The sequence below is a fragment of the Miscanthus floridulus genome, chromosome 19 (assembly GCF_019320115.1).
Source record: "Miscanthus floridulus cultivar M001 chromosome 19, ASM1932011v1, whole genome shotgun sequence".
NCBI classification, from domain to species: Eukaryota; Viridiplantae; Streptophyta; class Magnoliopsida; order Poales; family Poaceae; genus Miscanthus; species Miscanthus floridulus.
In genome coordinates this window covers 112,027,212-112,043,497 of record NC_089598.1, presented here as the reverse complement: position 1 = coordinate 112,043,497, position 16,286 = coordinate 112,027,212, and the positions used below count along the sequence as shown (strand labels likewise).

General features: G+C 42.0%; 1 protein-coding gene across 1 annotated transcript; it reads right to left on the bottom strand.

Annotated features, from left to right (window-relative positions):
• Positions 1 to 101: 101 nt before the first annotated feature.
• Positions 102 to 3,413, bottom strand: LOC136527172 (uncharacterized). The gene is made up of 5 exons (XM_066519790.1): positions 3,137 to 3,413; positions 1,139 to 1,258; positions 756 to 891; positions 545 to 659; positions 102 to 457 (listed from the first exon to the last, which is right to left on the bottom strand). Exons 1-5 carry the CDS (start codon positions 3,253 to 3,255, stop codon positions 411 to 413), a joined length of 537 nt encoding a protein of 178 aa, XP_066375887.1. The 5' UTR covers positions 3,256 to 3,413; the 3' UTR covers positions 102 to 410.
• Positions 3,414 to 16,286: the final 12,873 nt, after the last annotated feature.

The following is a 16,286-nucleotide window of genomic DNA, read 5'->3' as shown; positions in this document are numbered from 1 at the left end:
ATAAATTGTGGTGGGTAGACTGGGAATAACACACATTGGGGATGGCAAGTATGTCAAGAAACTCATGCACTGCTATTTTTTTTCCAGAGAGAGCCAAAATGTAAGGAAAAAAATGCACTCTGCTCAACACAACATGGTGTGCTTTGTATTCATTATGCTTTGTTTGGTCAGATCTACACAGAACAGGACTGCTACATCTCATGTTTCTTAAGTTGCTACAAACAAAACAAGACCTTGGTAGGTAACTGCATTCCACGTCCCAAACTCAATTCAGTACATTCCCAGATGGTAAGCATCCCAAGGTACACCAAGTCACCAAGCATCCCAAAGGTACATTACATATTACGACTTCTGCTTGAGAGACGAAACAGCATGTTTTCTATGAGCCACCGGTCACTTACACAGGTAGGTCAATCTTGAGATTCCTCCAAGGCTTCCTTCTCCCTCTGCTGCTCCACTGCAAACCAGAGCATGTAAATCGTCCAACCAAAAAAGAACTAGAACAGATGAAGCATCTGCCAATTAAACATATATGAACACTCACATGCAATCTCGGCCAATGCTTTCTGTGTGCGCCTTTCCAGTTTATCAATTCTCTTCTGCACATCACGTTTCAGATCCCAATTTGGATTCTTTGGAGCTATGTTTCCAAAAGGATTCTGCATGCACAATATAATGTTGAAGGATTAATTGACAGTTTGTCTCACCAAAAGTACAAGGAAGAGATCTCGAAGATGGGAACACCAAAATTGTACCTCCACTTCCTTTGGTTCTGCAGTTTCAGCACTAATTGGGTCTTCAAACTTAGGAAGAGACACTGGAGCCAGCTTGCCGCCTCGGAGTTGCTCATCATGGGGAAGATAGTTTCTGAACTTCATGGCTGGAAGCTCACTGCATCAAAAAGAATGCACACTTGACACTTCTATAAAACTATTATCTCACACAGCATTAAGAAATAATTCAGACTACAAAACCACTAATGCCAAGCTGGAGACTCTTATTTTCACGTACACGGAATTTCACTGAATGAACAAACATAAACGATCATCATATATGGAGTCTACAATGCAAGTTATGAATAGGATAAAAAGTGCACCACCATATACTCGGTAAAAGCTTGTCAGCTTCATTGCCTTACCCATCATCTTCAACCTCCTCGGCCTCCTCAGTGGGGCTACCATCCTCTTTAGCAGCCTCGCCAGGCGCATCCTGAGGACCTGGTAATGCTGGCTCTTCTGCCATCTCATGGTTGCCATTTCTGATACAATCAATAAAAATAAGAATCAGTGCCGCATGTGAACATAGGCTATAGACAGCATTTGGATTTTATGTCCATACATTATCTACATTGTTTGCTTAACTAACCTAGTAGAGTTTAAAAACAACAGTGCCTTGTAGGTCAAAGAATCCACAGTGAAATAACTCAGTGAAACAACTAGTAGGCCTGCCAATCATTGCATTTACTCAATATAAACAGACTGAAATAAAGTCGTCAGTTTTAGTGACATTAATTAATTAAAAATAACAAAGAAATTATTCTAGAGCATTGAACTTCTTGTATGACCGCAAATCCAACGCAACATACGCATTTCCGCGACACTTAGCTGTTGAAAAGACGACATATTCAACAGCTAAGTGTCGCGGAAATGCGTATGTTGCGTTGGATTTGCGGTCATACAAGAAGGGATCGAGTTCGGAACGATGATATACGTGAGAGATTAGGGGTAGCGCCAATTGAAGAAAAGTTTGTCCAACACCGGTTGAGATGGTTTGGACATGTGCAACGGAGACCTCCAGATGCACCGGTGCGTAGTGGAATCCTAAGTCAGGATAGTAACGTGAAGAGAGGCAGAGGAAGACCGAAGTTGACTTGGGTAGAGGCAATAAAAGGAGACTTGAAAGGATGGAATATACCCAAAGACTTAGCCTTAGATAGGAGTGCTTGGAAGACAGCTATTCACGTGCCTGAACCTTGATTGCTTCTGTTGGGTTTCAACTCTAGCCTACCCCAACTTGTTTGGGACTTAAAGGCTTTGTTGTTGTTGTTGTTGTTGTTGTTGATTGAACTTCTGTCTTAGTGATACATTCAGAATTTGGATAGCAGGAAGTATTTTCGATAAAGGATGTTCAGAGTGAAATTTTCTGCTGGGTTTCAACTCTAGCCTACCCCAACTTGTTTGGGACTTAAAGGCTTTGTTGTTGTTGTTGTTGAAATCACAGTGCCTTTATAACAGTTTATTGTACCAAATGAAATTACCCTTTAAATTAATATAGAGAATGAATATTGGGCAGTACTTCTGGACAGGGAGGCACAACATATTGTATCGTTTATTGCGGCAGAATAGTTGATAAGGTCAAACTCTAGCGAACATAGCTGAATTGTGGCAAAAAGGAAGAAGAAAAGAAAAAGGAAACCATACTAGTTAGCCTGTATGGAACAATTGAAGCATCTGATATCTCCACTATGCTACACACAAGAATGGATTACTCAGTTGAAGAGATCACAACGCAGCATATGTGTTGGATGGTGAAGGAGTTGCTAAAGCAAAAGGCAAAAAAGTGTGCCCCTAAGGTTTGTGAAAGTGGCTCCTGGTGTCCGCACAGAACTCATCTCGCCTTTTAACTTGACACCTTATGACGAAGCCTAAACCCATGACAACAAGCAGGAAAAAGAGCATGCCTTAATTCTTAGAAGAAGGGGCCTCCATGGCGTGTGAATATATATTCTAAGTGAAGGCCCACAGGGAAATGCACTAGTAGTTGTCAGTTGTCACCAGTCCAAAATGACAATAGTGTTGGCACTAAACTTTTCAGAGCAAAATTAAGAGAAGGGTCCAAAGGAGCATAGGGATATCCTCGATAAACAGTCATCAATCAATGTGGCACTAGCCAGGGCCTAGGAGCGGCAACAACGAACTAAGTTCAATGTCATATAGAGTGTAGAACTGCAACCTTGAAAAGGTATTCCAATGACTGCCTGCTGGATTTACAATGTGTGCGAGAGCCACGCAAGTGCACAGAGTTATGGTCATTTTACCTACTAGTAACTAACTAACATCACAGTTGACCTGCCGCTGCAATTATTTACGTGCGGAGTTATCTAGTGAAATAGGGGCGGGGAGGGGAGAGATCTCACTGCTGTTCTCCGTCGGTGGCGGGGGTGGGGGCGCCGTCAGGGGTGGAGAGGAGCTCCTTGGCGGCGCGGAGGGCGCGGAGACGCTCGCGGCGTGCAGCGGCATCCTCCTCGGCGCCCATATCTTCCTCTTCCTAGCGTACGGGAAGGAGGCGAGGGGAGGCGCGGGGCAGTGGCTAGGCTAGGGTTTCGAGGGAAAGTTTCGCCTGTCTCGCGGGCGCTTGAAGAGGACCAGAGGTAGAAGACGAAGGCTTTTGCTTGATGGGCCTTTGGGCTTGTTGGGCTCCGGAACAGGCTCCAATTTTGCTCATGAACGCAAAATCGCTTTTTTTACCCCTTATCTATATATAAAAGAGCGAAGGAGTTGAAAAATAGCTCCCACCTAGATGATCCCTGCCCACCTTGCATCAGGACCCTTCGATCAGTTGATATATTTTAATCTAATGGTCTTATTATTAATTCACATGTGGGCCACGCCAAGTCTTACGGCTATCGTAATTCCTGCCATTCAGCCCGGGAGTCGACGCCCTCGTGCCAATATTTTTTTTTCTCACCATCGACTTTCTTACCCGCCCCTGTACCCGCATATCGGCAAGCCGGTGCCTTATCTTGCTTTTTCGTTCCCCCCTTCAGCCCTCCGGTCCCGATCCACGCCGCCGCACCAACCCAGGCCCCGAGCTCGCCCTCTGCTTCACCAGGCAACTCACACCCGTCGTCGTCGTGGAGGGCGCCCCCAGCGCCGCCGTCGAACTCTCCTACCACCACATCGACCATGTCCGGAACCCGCTCCCCCACGGCAAGCACCGCGTCGCTGTCTCAGCCGATGTCTCCGTCAGCGATGGCGTCGACGAGATGCGGGTTACTGTATTTTGCAAGCTTGAGGAAAGGCGAGCTGTCTAAATTAAGCTGACATCGTTTGCTGCTAATTTGTTTTTTAGGCATGGAAAATCTCAGGCTGTTCTCAATTACAGAGAGATCAGAACAGCTATGGCCGAGGAGGCTTTGGAACTGTAAGGTCAAACCCCATGTATTCTGTGTGATATCGTTTGCTAATTTTAAAGGCAACTAGCTAGCTAGATACTCCCTGGAGCCTCGGGTGTGAACGTTTAGCTGAATTTTAGAGACATCACTGAATTTGATGTGAACATTCTGTCCTCGGAATCCATGCAGGGGATCAAGGAATTCCTAGCTGAAATCCTTCTCAACTCTCATCTCGGTTCTCCATTCAGGTCACCAGCTTCTCTACAGTGTTGAATCTCTTGTGTCATTCTCATGTACAACACTTTTTTTAGGACCCCTGAGCTCCGTCGGGTGCTCGCCTCAAATGACCAGGCCAACGACCTCAGACCGGTCCGTGTCATCCTCCAGGATAGCGATTTGCAATTAATTACTTCGATTCTGGCTGAATGGCAGGAACGCGCAAATGGTAGGTGGCCCATCGGTGGATTGATATGGAGCGTTAAATTTAAAGATACTTGGTTATCTAAGGGTCTATATTAAAGGTGGGTAAGAAAGTTTAGGAGAAAATGTATTCTCAATTCCTTACAATGACGACCGTGATAAGAGACATTGTTGTTTTCGCTTTAAATTTAGAAAATCTTTCTTTTGATGATGATTGGGTTGTGTTTGCTTATAGTGCTTGTGCGGCTGCCTGTGCAGTGATGCGATTACTAAGGATGACATTAAGGTCTTCACGACGGTGCCGTCGAAGCCTGACACTGAGTTTCCTAATGCTGCCCGCTGGTACGAGACCATCTCTGCGGCTGTAGCCTCAAGGTTCGATTTATTTCACTGGTTGCAAATTTTTAAGTGTAGTAGGTTGATGTCTTTCACTAGTTGCAGATTCAGGTTTGATTTATTTCACTGTTTGGAAATTGCAAATATGTAAGTGTTGTACATTGATGTCCTTCATTGGTTGCAGATTCCCTGATAAGGCAGTTGGTCCTGCTGCTGAGGTTTGTTCTCCCCATCCTAAGCCATAATGTCCCATTTTCTTTGTTTATATCTGAAAGCATCTAGGTCCCTAGTTGGGTTTTGGTGATTAATGACAATACGTGATTACTATGACTAACGTGTGTTTTGCAGAGACAATTAAGTTAGGTCACGGTAATGGAGATCAATTGGGCAATCATGGTGGTCATGCCCCTACGATGGAAATCATTTCGGTTTTCAAAGGATGGACGACAAGGTTAAGGATGGACTAGTTCTAAGTGTCGTTTAGTGTTGAAGAGACACTTAGAGTAGTTTAGGACTTTGTTTTTTCTTTGGCCGTACTATTAAGGGGTATGGACGGGTAGCTTGACCTAGGTGAGTCTAGTGAGTTAGGTGTGGTGCACATTTGCTAAATCTAGCACCAGGTAGCTCCAAAATAGCCCTTAGATCCATTGGAGCAAACTTCATTCATGCATGATTGAGAGTTGAAAGTGAATGGAGGGTCAAATACTGACCGGACGCTGGCGTAGAGTTCGGTCAGTTCATTTGATCAAGGTAAAGTCGTCTAAAAGTGACCGGACGCTGAGAGGTGAGTGACCGGACGCTGAGGGCTAGCGTCCGGTCGACTCCAGTAAGGTTCCAGAGAGAGGAAATCACGACCGGACGTGTCTAATCAGTGCTGACCGGACGTTGTCCAGCGTCCGATCACCACTTGATCACTGGAGTTCGGGGTGAACTAACCGGAGCATCCGGTCAACATGACCAGAGCGTCCGGTCACCTCACAGAGGCACATAACGGTTCGTTTTTCAGCCGGTGTTATAAATACTTCCTCCACTCGTGTGTGGGGATACTTTTGCTCATTCCAACAGTTGAGAAACACCTTTGAGAGTGCTAAGAAGAGCAAGGTCCTAGTGAGGTGATTGAGATTTGAGAATCCCAAAGAGAGCCCTCATTAGTGAGATCAAGAGTAGCAAAGTGTGCATCCACCCTTCTCATTAGGCTTGTCGTGGTTAAGTGAGAGTTCATGTTTATTACTCTTGATGATCACCATCACCTAGACGGCTTGGTGGTGATTGGGAGCTTGGTGATCATTCGGCAGAGCTTATGAATGACCCAACTCAAGTTGTGAGCAGTTATGGGTGATTCGAAGAGTCAAAGAATCAACCCGTAGAGAGCACTTATGATGAGGACATGACCTCTATACATATGACTAAGCTTGGAGAACCATATGGAAACCAAAGAGATCAGCTAGGGTGTCCTAAGCAAGAAGGAGGTCCAAGGCTAATTTGGTTCGAGTCCCCGAGGTGGAGGCCCAAAGCAACTCAAGTTCGAGTCTGTCTCGGGTTCTAGGACCAGTCTGCCTTAAACTGGTCACCCTAGATGTATCTGGACTCCATTTTCGACGATCCACATATGATTGGAAAGCTAATTTGATAAGGAAGCCAACCCAATTGGTCTCACGTCAAAAGCCCTTCGGAATCAACAGGAATCATCGAAACAAGTCAGCATCCATAATCTGTGAGGGTGCTGCGACACCATCTTTTGGTTCGTTGGACCGTGTATCGTGTTTGGGCCCATTAGGGGGCGTGTCCAGGGGGGTGACGCCCAAGACTCTATAAATATCAGTCGTCGCTCTCCTTAGGGTTTGGATTTTGTTTAGTTCTTGATTTTCTCGTGAAACATACATCATTTTGCTGCAACTATCGCCGCCAAGGCCGCTTGCTGTGAACCAGGGCCTCAGTTCTTGATCTTGTTCGCCTGTGGCGATTAGTCCTTTCGAATAAAGACTTGAACTCCTTCTTGATTTCATAAGCCTCATATTTATTTGTAATTTCAGATTGCGTTCATCCCGTTCTTACTTGTGTTCTCGATTCGCTTGCAGGAAAGCCTTCTCGGCGAGGTCAATCACGTTCGCGTGGTCGATAACCAACGGAGCAGTGGTGTAACGGTTGCGGGGGTCCAAATCAATCTTGGTTTGAAGCCTAGATCGTGAACGTCGAGTCTCCACCAATCGACGCTATCATACCTTTCGGAAGATCGGGCCTAGTCTACATCAAGTGGTATCAGAGACCTTGTTGCCCGTTAGGTATAACTTTGTTTTCCCCTTTAAATTGTTACTGTTTTTGCATTACCTATAGTCCACAAAAAGCTAAAAAAATGCATCATCACATATTCCATGTCCTATAGCCTCATTGTGCCGTGCAATTTCGTCTCTGTTTCACATTGTTGAGTTTGTGCCCTAGAGCAAGTTCTGGTTGCTGGTTTTAGATCGTTTTTTAGTCCAGTTTATGTTTTCCCCTTTGTTTTTCATCATAATCCGTGAACATCTCCAAGTCTTGTTGAGTTTCCTTTGTATCCATCAAACCCTAGTCCACGCCATCTAATTTCCTACACTTGTCACTGTTTCCATCAAATCATTGCTGCCATGACTAATTTTGCGTGCATTATTCCTGTTTTGTCCTCTAATTCGAAGTGTGTTCGTAAAACTGGTCTAGTTTTCGCATACGAACTCGGATTTCGACGTTCCATATATCAAAATCGATCAGAAAAAAATTTTGGATCTGTCCATCCCTCACCTTGTTGGGGTCGGAGATTTTTATTTTGGTCAAAAACTGGTCACAAGATCATCTTTTCATGGTCACAAGCTTTTTATCGATTTCGAGCACGTCTTCTAAAATTTCCACAGGCTACGTCTTTCACTTGTTTAAGCTCATATTTTTTGTGGTTACTTCTTTTGTGCTCCTAAGTGAAGAAAAAATATGAAAAAAAGAAAAAGAAAAGGTTGAACTTTCTTAAAAAACAACGACAGGCCAAAAATAGAGAAAAAAGAGGGGCAAAAGAGAAACAATATCTAGAGGAGCACATAGAGAGCGTCATTTGAGCTGTGTTTGCGTGTGTTGATTTCTACCTTGTTCCTAATCATATTCTTGCTGTTCACGTCACTTGATACATCTGATACTTAGAATATGAGTAGGCCAGCAACTAAGATAAGTACTTGGGATACTTATTTAGCTTTGCTATTCAGTTGCGAATTTTGCTATTCCTTGCTACTATATTGTGCCTGTCTAAGCTCTACTTTCTTCTAACTAAGTACAGGTTCGCCTTGCAACTGTTACACTCAAGCTACAATGGTATCACAGTCACCGACCGATTACACAGCCTGTTGCTTTGGTAAGAACACTTATAAGACCATGGTAAGACGCTTGAGAGTTGAGTGCTTTGTTTTTCCTTGTCCACAACCTAAGTAGTTGGTAGGGATAATACTTTTGTGTTGTCTTTTGCTGTCTTCTAACAATGATAGGTTGTTCATATCCATCGACTTATGATGGTATAGGTGCTGATGAGTATATGGAGTGGGAAATTGCCATCGATAACATATTTGCTACTCGCTTTATGTGTCCAAGGAGGAAGGTAAAAATGTAGTTAGTGTTTTGCGACATTCTACTTTATCTTGGTGGGAGTCTTTAGATCCTTCTAATAAGCCTCAAACTTGGAATGATATGAAATTTTTTATGCGAGAAACCTTTGTTAATCCACCTTCTGTTTTGACTTCATATGATGAGGTGCACCATTTAGAGGAAGAGTCTATTGTTATTTCTCCTGCTATGCCTAACCTTTTGTAGGACAATGTAGAAAAGAGTGAGGATGACGTGATAGAAAATGAGAAGCTCACAGCCTCATGTGAAAATTCAGAACCATCAACTATTACCCCTGCTGAACATGAGAGCAAAGGTAATGCCTATGATGCTAAACTCACAGAAGGTGAGAGTTCTCTTGATGTGCTTAATTTTTCCACCAATCATGCTATGATAGAGCAAATTTTAGTGGAGCATTCGCTTGATTTACCTTTGTCACAAGATAATTTGCTTGATGTTTCTTGTGACGAAGATGACTTGCATGATGATATTTATGTTATACCCATGCAATCATTGAAGAATGATCACACTATATGTGTGCTGAAAATGAGCACTTGTGCTGAAAATAGACTTGTTATTCATAATGCTAGTGAAGTTGATGAGCTGAAATTGTTGTCTTCTTTAAATACTTTGGGTTACATTGAATTTTATGTTCCGTGTAATCTTAGTTCTTTAGAGGAGAAACTTTATGCATATGCTGATTTGCCATGGTTCTCTAGACATACATATCATGTTTTTGGTAAATATAACAACCAAGGGCAATATTTGATACAACGAGTTTACATTTGTACAAATCCAAATTCTCCTTTAGTTGTGCAAATTAATGATCAACTAGAGGATAGTAAAATCAACATTGTTGTTATGCCATATTCCTCTAGTTTTGCTTTTCGAACACAAGTGGAATCCAAAGAAAAAGAGTATATATTTCTTGTTAGTACTAATCTTTTGCAGGATAGTATTGGCAAAGATCATGTGTATTTCAATCGAGCAGACTACATGTCTGTAGGACAAGACATGCTACAAACCTAGACATGTGGTCATATTCTTTCTCACAACATTATCCATTCCCATTATTTTGGAAACCTCGTTTGTCCTCATGTTGTGCAGGATCGACTTCAAACAAAATCGATGCCGAGGATGGCTTTTCGTCAAGAAAGGGAGGATGATGAGGACATGACCTCTATACATATGACCGAGCTTGGAGAACCATATGGAGACCAAGGAGATCTGCTAGGGTGTCCTAAGCAAGAAGGAGGTCTGAGGCTAATTGGAAGGTCCTAATATGGCTAGAGGGGGGTGAATAGCCTATTTAAAAATCTACAAATCAACTAGAGCAATTTGATTAGTATGACAAATAGCGTAATGCAAACTTGATCTAGCTCTATAAGGGTTGCAAGCCACCTATCCAATGATTCTAGTTGCAATGATTACTTAGGCACACAAACTTGCTATGTAACTACTCACTAAGAGCTCTCAATCTTGCTACTCTAAAGAGCTCAACTAGATGAATGTAAATAATAAAGCAAGCTCTCAATTCTAATTACACTAAAGAGCTTGTATCAACTAGTTTGCAAGAATGTAAATAAGTGAGTAGGGTGATTATACTGCCGTGTAGGGGATGAACCAATCACAAGATGAATATATAGCCAATCACCGAGAGAATGCCAAAGACAAGAGACAATCAATTTTCTCCCGAGGTTCACGTGCTTGCCAACACGCTACGTCCCCGTTGTGTCGACCAACACTTGGTGGTTTGACGGCTAAGAGGTGTTTCACAAACCTCGTCCACACGATAGGACACTGCAAGAACCGACCCTCAAGTGAGGTAACTCAATGACACGAGCAATTTACTAGAGTTACCTTTTGGCACTCCGCCGGGGAAGGTACAACTCCCCTCACAATTACCGGAGACGGCCACGAACAATCACCAACTTGTGCCGATCCTCCACCACTGCACCGAGCCGTCTAGGTGGTGGCAACCACCAAGAGTAATAAGCGAAATCCACAGCGCTACACGAATACCAAGTGCCTCTAGATGCAATCACTCAAGCAATGCACTTGGATTCTCTCCCAATCTCACAAAGATGATAAATCAATGATGGAGATGAGTGGGAGGACTTTGGCTAAGCTCACAAGGTTGCAATGTCAATGAAAATGTGCAAGAGAGTGAGCTTGAACTGGCCATGGGGCTTAAATAGAAGCCCCAACGAAATAGAGCCGTTGTACCCCTTCACTGGGCACAACGCGGGCTGACCGGACGCTCCGGTCATGTTGACCGGACGCTGGACCCAGCGTCCGGTCGCCCGATGTAAGCCACGTGTCATTCTGAGTTAAACCTAAGCCGCCAGATTTCAACGGCTATGAAGCGACCGGATGCTCCGGCACAAGTGACCGAACGCTCAGACCCCAGTGTCCGATCATTTCCAGTAAGCTCCCAAAATAGTCTTTTACCGACCGGACGCATCCGGTCCACCTTGATCGGACACAGCCCAGCGTACGGTGCATTACCCTAGTCAATGTGCAGCCACTTCATCATGACCGGACACTGCCTTCTAGCATCCGGTCAGACAGAGACCCTAGTGTCCGGTCATATGACCGATGCTAGGTCTTCACTGCCTTGCCTAACCGGACGCGCCGGTCCACACGAGACCAGCATCCGGTCACTGCAAAAACAACGCGACTGACTCTCTTTCATTTCTAACTTCTCCACCCTTGCTCAAATGTGCCAACCACCAAGTGTATCACCTTGTGCACATGTGTTAGCATATTTTCACAAACATTTTACAAGGGTGTTAGCACTCCACTAGATCCTAAATGCATATGCAATGAGTTAGAGCATCTAGTGGCACTTTGATAACCGTATTTCGATAGGAGTTTCACTCCTCTTAATAGTACGGCTATCTATCCTAAATGTGATCACACTCACTAAGTGTCTTGATCACTTAAAACAAAATGGCTCCTACTTTTTATACCTTTACCTTGAGCCTTTTGTTTTTCTCTTTCTTATTTTCCAAGTTCAAGCATTTGATCATCACCAATGTCATGATCTTCGTCATTGCTTCATCACTTGGAGTAGTGCTACCTATCTCATGATCATCTTGATAAACTAGGTTAGCACTTAGGGTTTCATCAATTAACCAAAACCAAACTAGAGCTTTCAATCTCCCCCTTTTTGATAATTGATGACAACCCTTATACAAAGATATGAATTAAAGTTTATTTGAATCCATATTGCTTGCCCAAGCATATTTACCAGGTGTAAAGGATATGGACAAGTTTCATGAACTCCATATGATAGCAATTGCTCCCCCTACATATGTGCTAAGAGTTTGGATTGAAGCTTTGCACATATGATTAGATAGGAAATATAGGAGACAATTTCTACCAAATGATGCTAAGGTATAAGAGATGGACCTTTGAAGCGTGATACCAATCGGAGTGCACCAATATACCATCCTTAGCACCATGGTTAGCTCAATACCACTTAGAAATATTTGGAAGTGAAAGTTATCTAGTGATTTCATTTCATCATTCAATCTAACAACTAGCATACATCACACAAGTATGGATATTTTAAATTTAGAACGTATGCCATGCAAGCAAACATATGAAATGCACATTCAAATGCACCATACAAGTTCATGAGCTTGCTCCCCCTACTTGTGTGCTAAAAATTTTAATTGATCCCTTTCCCTTTTGACTTTTCTCTCCCTATGTCATATATCAAGTATATCTTTATATATCTTTCCCTTTATGATATTTCTCCCCCTTTTTAACTATTTTTACTACTATCTTTGTTTCTCTCCCCCTTTGTCATTAATGACCATAAAGGCTTAAAGTATAGATAGGGTAGGATTATCAATGTTAACCATTAGCACAAAGGTGACCTCAAATTATAGATATGTTGGGGTGAAACCATATAAAATGAGGATCATTTTCCTAATTTGGTTCAATCTAGATTACTTGCAAAAGATATTTAACTCGGTTTGATCCAAGGACAAGCTTCTTCACACCTTCAAATAAGGGTTATCTTGTACCATGTTGAGTTAAACACTTATAGCTCATTTTCTAAATCAAACACTAGGTTACAAGCCCACAAACATGTCATATGCTACCACTAGATCATTGCAAACATACAAGCAATAGTGGTATCATACACGCATCAAATTCATTTGATTTTCATGAATGAGCCTATTCAAATGTGAAATATGTCTAAATGCACTAATCATGTCCTTAGCAAGGATGTATGCCATGCCAAATAACTTTTACCTTAGATTGCTCGAAGGAGAGGCATGTCATAAAAATTGGGGGTGCATCAACACATATTGGAGAAGTCAAGTATGTTCAATTCATTCCTTAGCTTGCAAAACATCTTCTCATCAAGTGGCTTGGTGAATATGTCGACAAGTTGATCTTCGATGCCCACACTCTCTATGCAAATGTCCCCTTTTTGTTGGTGATCTCTTATGAAGTGATGACGGACATCTATATGCTTTATCCTTGAGTGTTGAACTGGGTTGTTGGTGAGCTTTATGGCACTTTCATTGTCACATAGCAATGGCACTTGCTTGAATTTGATCCCAAAGTCACTCAAAGTGGCCTTCATCCAAAGTAATTGAGCACAACAACTACTGGCCGAAATGTACTCCGCTTCGGCGGTTGAAAGTGCTACACTATTTTGCTTCTTTGATGACCAAGACATAAGTGATCTTCCCAATAGTTGATGTGTGCCCGATGTGCTCTTTCTCTCAACTTTGCATCCCGCATAATCGGAGTTTAAATATCCAATCAACTCAAATCTTTTTTCTTTGGGATACCATAATCCAACATGTTGTGTATGCTTCAAGTACCTCAATATTCTCTTAGTTGCCTTCAAATGACTTTCTCTTGGTGAGGCTTGAAATCTAGCACACATGCATACACTAAACATCATATACGGCCTTGATGCGGTCACATAGAGTAGACTTCCAATCATAGATCGATACATCTTTTGATCCACCATGTTGCCACTAGCATCACTATCCAAGCTTCCACTTGTCCCCATTGGTGTACTAATAGCTTTACTCTCCTCCATTTCAAACTTCTTGAGCATATCCTTGATATACTTGCCTTGACTCACAAATGTGCCATTCTTCATTTGCTTGATTTGAAGACCAAGGAAGTAACTAAGCTCTCCAATCATAGACATCTCAAAACTCACTTGCCATCATCTTGCCAAACTCCTCACAAAATTCTTGATTTGTTGACCCAAAAATGATATCATCAACATAGATTTGCATTATAAACAAGTCATTTCCAAGCTTTTTGGTGAAGAGAGTGGTGTCAACCTTTCCCATCTTGAATCCCTTAGTGAGTAGGAAATCCCTCAATCTCTCATACCATGCTCTAGGTGCTTGTTTCAATCCATACAAAGCCTTTCTCAACTTGAACACATGGTTGGGTTTCTTTTCATCTTTAAAACCGGAAGGTTGCTTAACATACACAAGCTCATTGATGTACCCATTTAGAAATGCACTTTTCACATCCATTTGGTACAACTTGATGTTGTTGGCACAAGCATAAGCTAGCAAGATCCTAATTGCTTCCAATCTTGCAACCAGGGCATATGTTTCCCCAAAGTCAAGACCTTCAACTTGAGTGTAACCTTGAGGCACTAATCTTGCTTTGTTCCTTATCACTATCCCATCTTGATCTTGCTTGTTCCGAAAGACCCACTTGGTTCCAATCACATTATGACCCTTAGGTCTCTCTACTAACTCCCATACTTGGTTTCTTGTGAAGTTGTTTAGCTCTTCATGCATAGCATTGACCCAATCAACATCATTCAAAGCTTCATCTATCTTCTTAGGCTCAATGGATGACACAAATGAGAAGTGCTCACAAAATAATGCCAATCTTGATCTAGTTTGCACTCCCCTTGAAATATCACCAATGATAGTATCCAAAGGATGATCTTTTGCAACATTGGTTGGTTGGAGCACTTGCACTTGATTGCTTGCATTTGATTTATCACTTGGTTGAGATGATGAACTAGCCATTTGTTGATCTTGCACATTGCCATTACTAGTGTTTGCTTGGATTTGATCATGAGAACCACTAGCTTGCATATTTGAGTTAGAGAGCACTTGATTCTTGTCATCTTCAACATCAATCACCTCTCTAGGTCTTATCCTACCAATGTCCATGTTTTTCATTGCCTTGATCAATTGAGTGCCTTTTACGTCATCTAGGTTCTCATCTTCCTCTTGGGAACCATTTGTTTCATCAAACTCCACATCATGAACCTCCTCAAGAGTACCACTAGCCAAATTCCAAACTCTATAAGCCTTGCTAGTAGTGGAGTAACCAAGCAAGAAACCTTCATCAAATTTCTTTTCAAACTTGCTCAATCTAATGCCTTTCTTCAATATGTAGCATTTACAACCAAATACCCGAAAGTATGTTATGTTTGGCTTTCTTCCATTCAAAAGCTCATAAGGTGTCTTCTCCATCATGGGGTGACAATAGAGTCGGTTCATATAATAGCAAGCCGTGTTGATTGCTTCGGCCCAAAATGAATGACTCACATTGTACTCACTCAACATTGATCTTGCCATATCAATTAAGGTTCTATTCTTCCTTTCAACTAGCCCATTTGATTGAGGAGTGTACTTGGCCGAGAATTGATGTCTAATTTTAAATTCATCACACAACTCATCAATTCTTGTTTTCTTGAACTCATTACCATTGTCACTTCTTACTTTCTTGATGGTTGTTTCAAACTCATTGTGAATGTCTTTGACAAATGATTTGAATGTTGCAAACATATCACTCTTGTCAACAAGAAAGAATACCCATGTGTATCTAGTAAAATCATCCACAATCACAAATCCATATTTGTTTCCACTAATGCTAGTGTATGTGGTTGGTCCAAACAAGTCCATATGCATCAACTCAAATGCCTTGGATGTACTCATCATGCTCTTCTTAGGATGTGTATTACCAACTTGCTTTCTGGCTTGACATGCACTACATAGCTTATCCTTTTCAAATGTGACATCTTTCAAGCCTCTAACTAAGTCATGATTAATCAATTTGTTCAATTGTTTTATTCCAACATGACCAAGCCTTCTATACCATAGCTAACCCATGCTGGACTTAGTGATCAAACATGTTGACAATTGAGCTTCTCTAGCATTGAAATCAACTAAGTATAGATTCTCATATCTAAATCCTTTGAATATCAAGTTAGAGCCATCTACACTTATGATCTCTACATCATCCACACCAAATATGCACTTGAAACCAAGATCACATAATTGAGCTACTGACAATAGGTTGAAGTTCAAGCTCGCTACTAGTAGCACATTGGAAATGCTCAAATCATTGAATATTACAATCTTACCAGGCCCTTTGACCTTCCCTTTGCCATTGTCACCAAATGTGATACTATCAATCCCATTGCTCTTGTTTTCATTGATTGAATTGAACATTCTTGGATCACCTGTCATGTGTTATGTGCACCCACTATCAAGCACCCAATGCCTTCTTCCGGCTTTATAATTTACCTACAAAAGAAGATCAATTCTTTTTAGGTACCCAAACTTGCTTGGGTCCTTGTAGGTTAGTCACCAAGGTCTTTGATACCTAAATGGCCTTCTTCTTTAGGCCCACAATTGGTGTACCAATGAACTTAGCCTTCACACCATTGGCACCCTTATAAAGCATGTAACAAGAATCAAATTTGAATGAGGATACATTAGGTAGCTTGTTCTTGTTAGTCTTACAATTTTGCTCTATATGCCCAACTTGCTTGCATCTATTG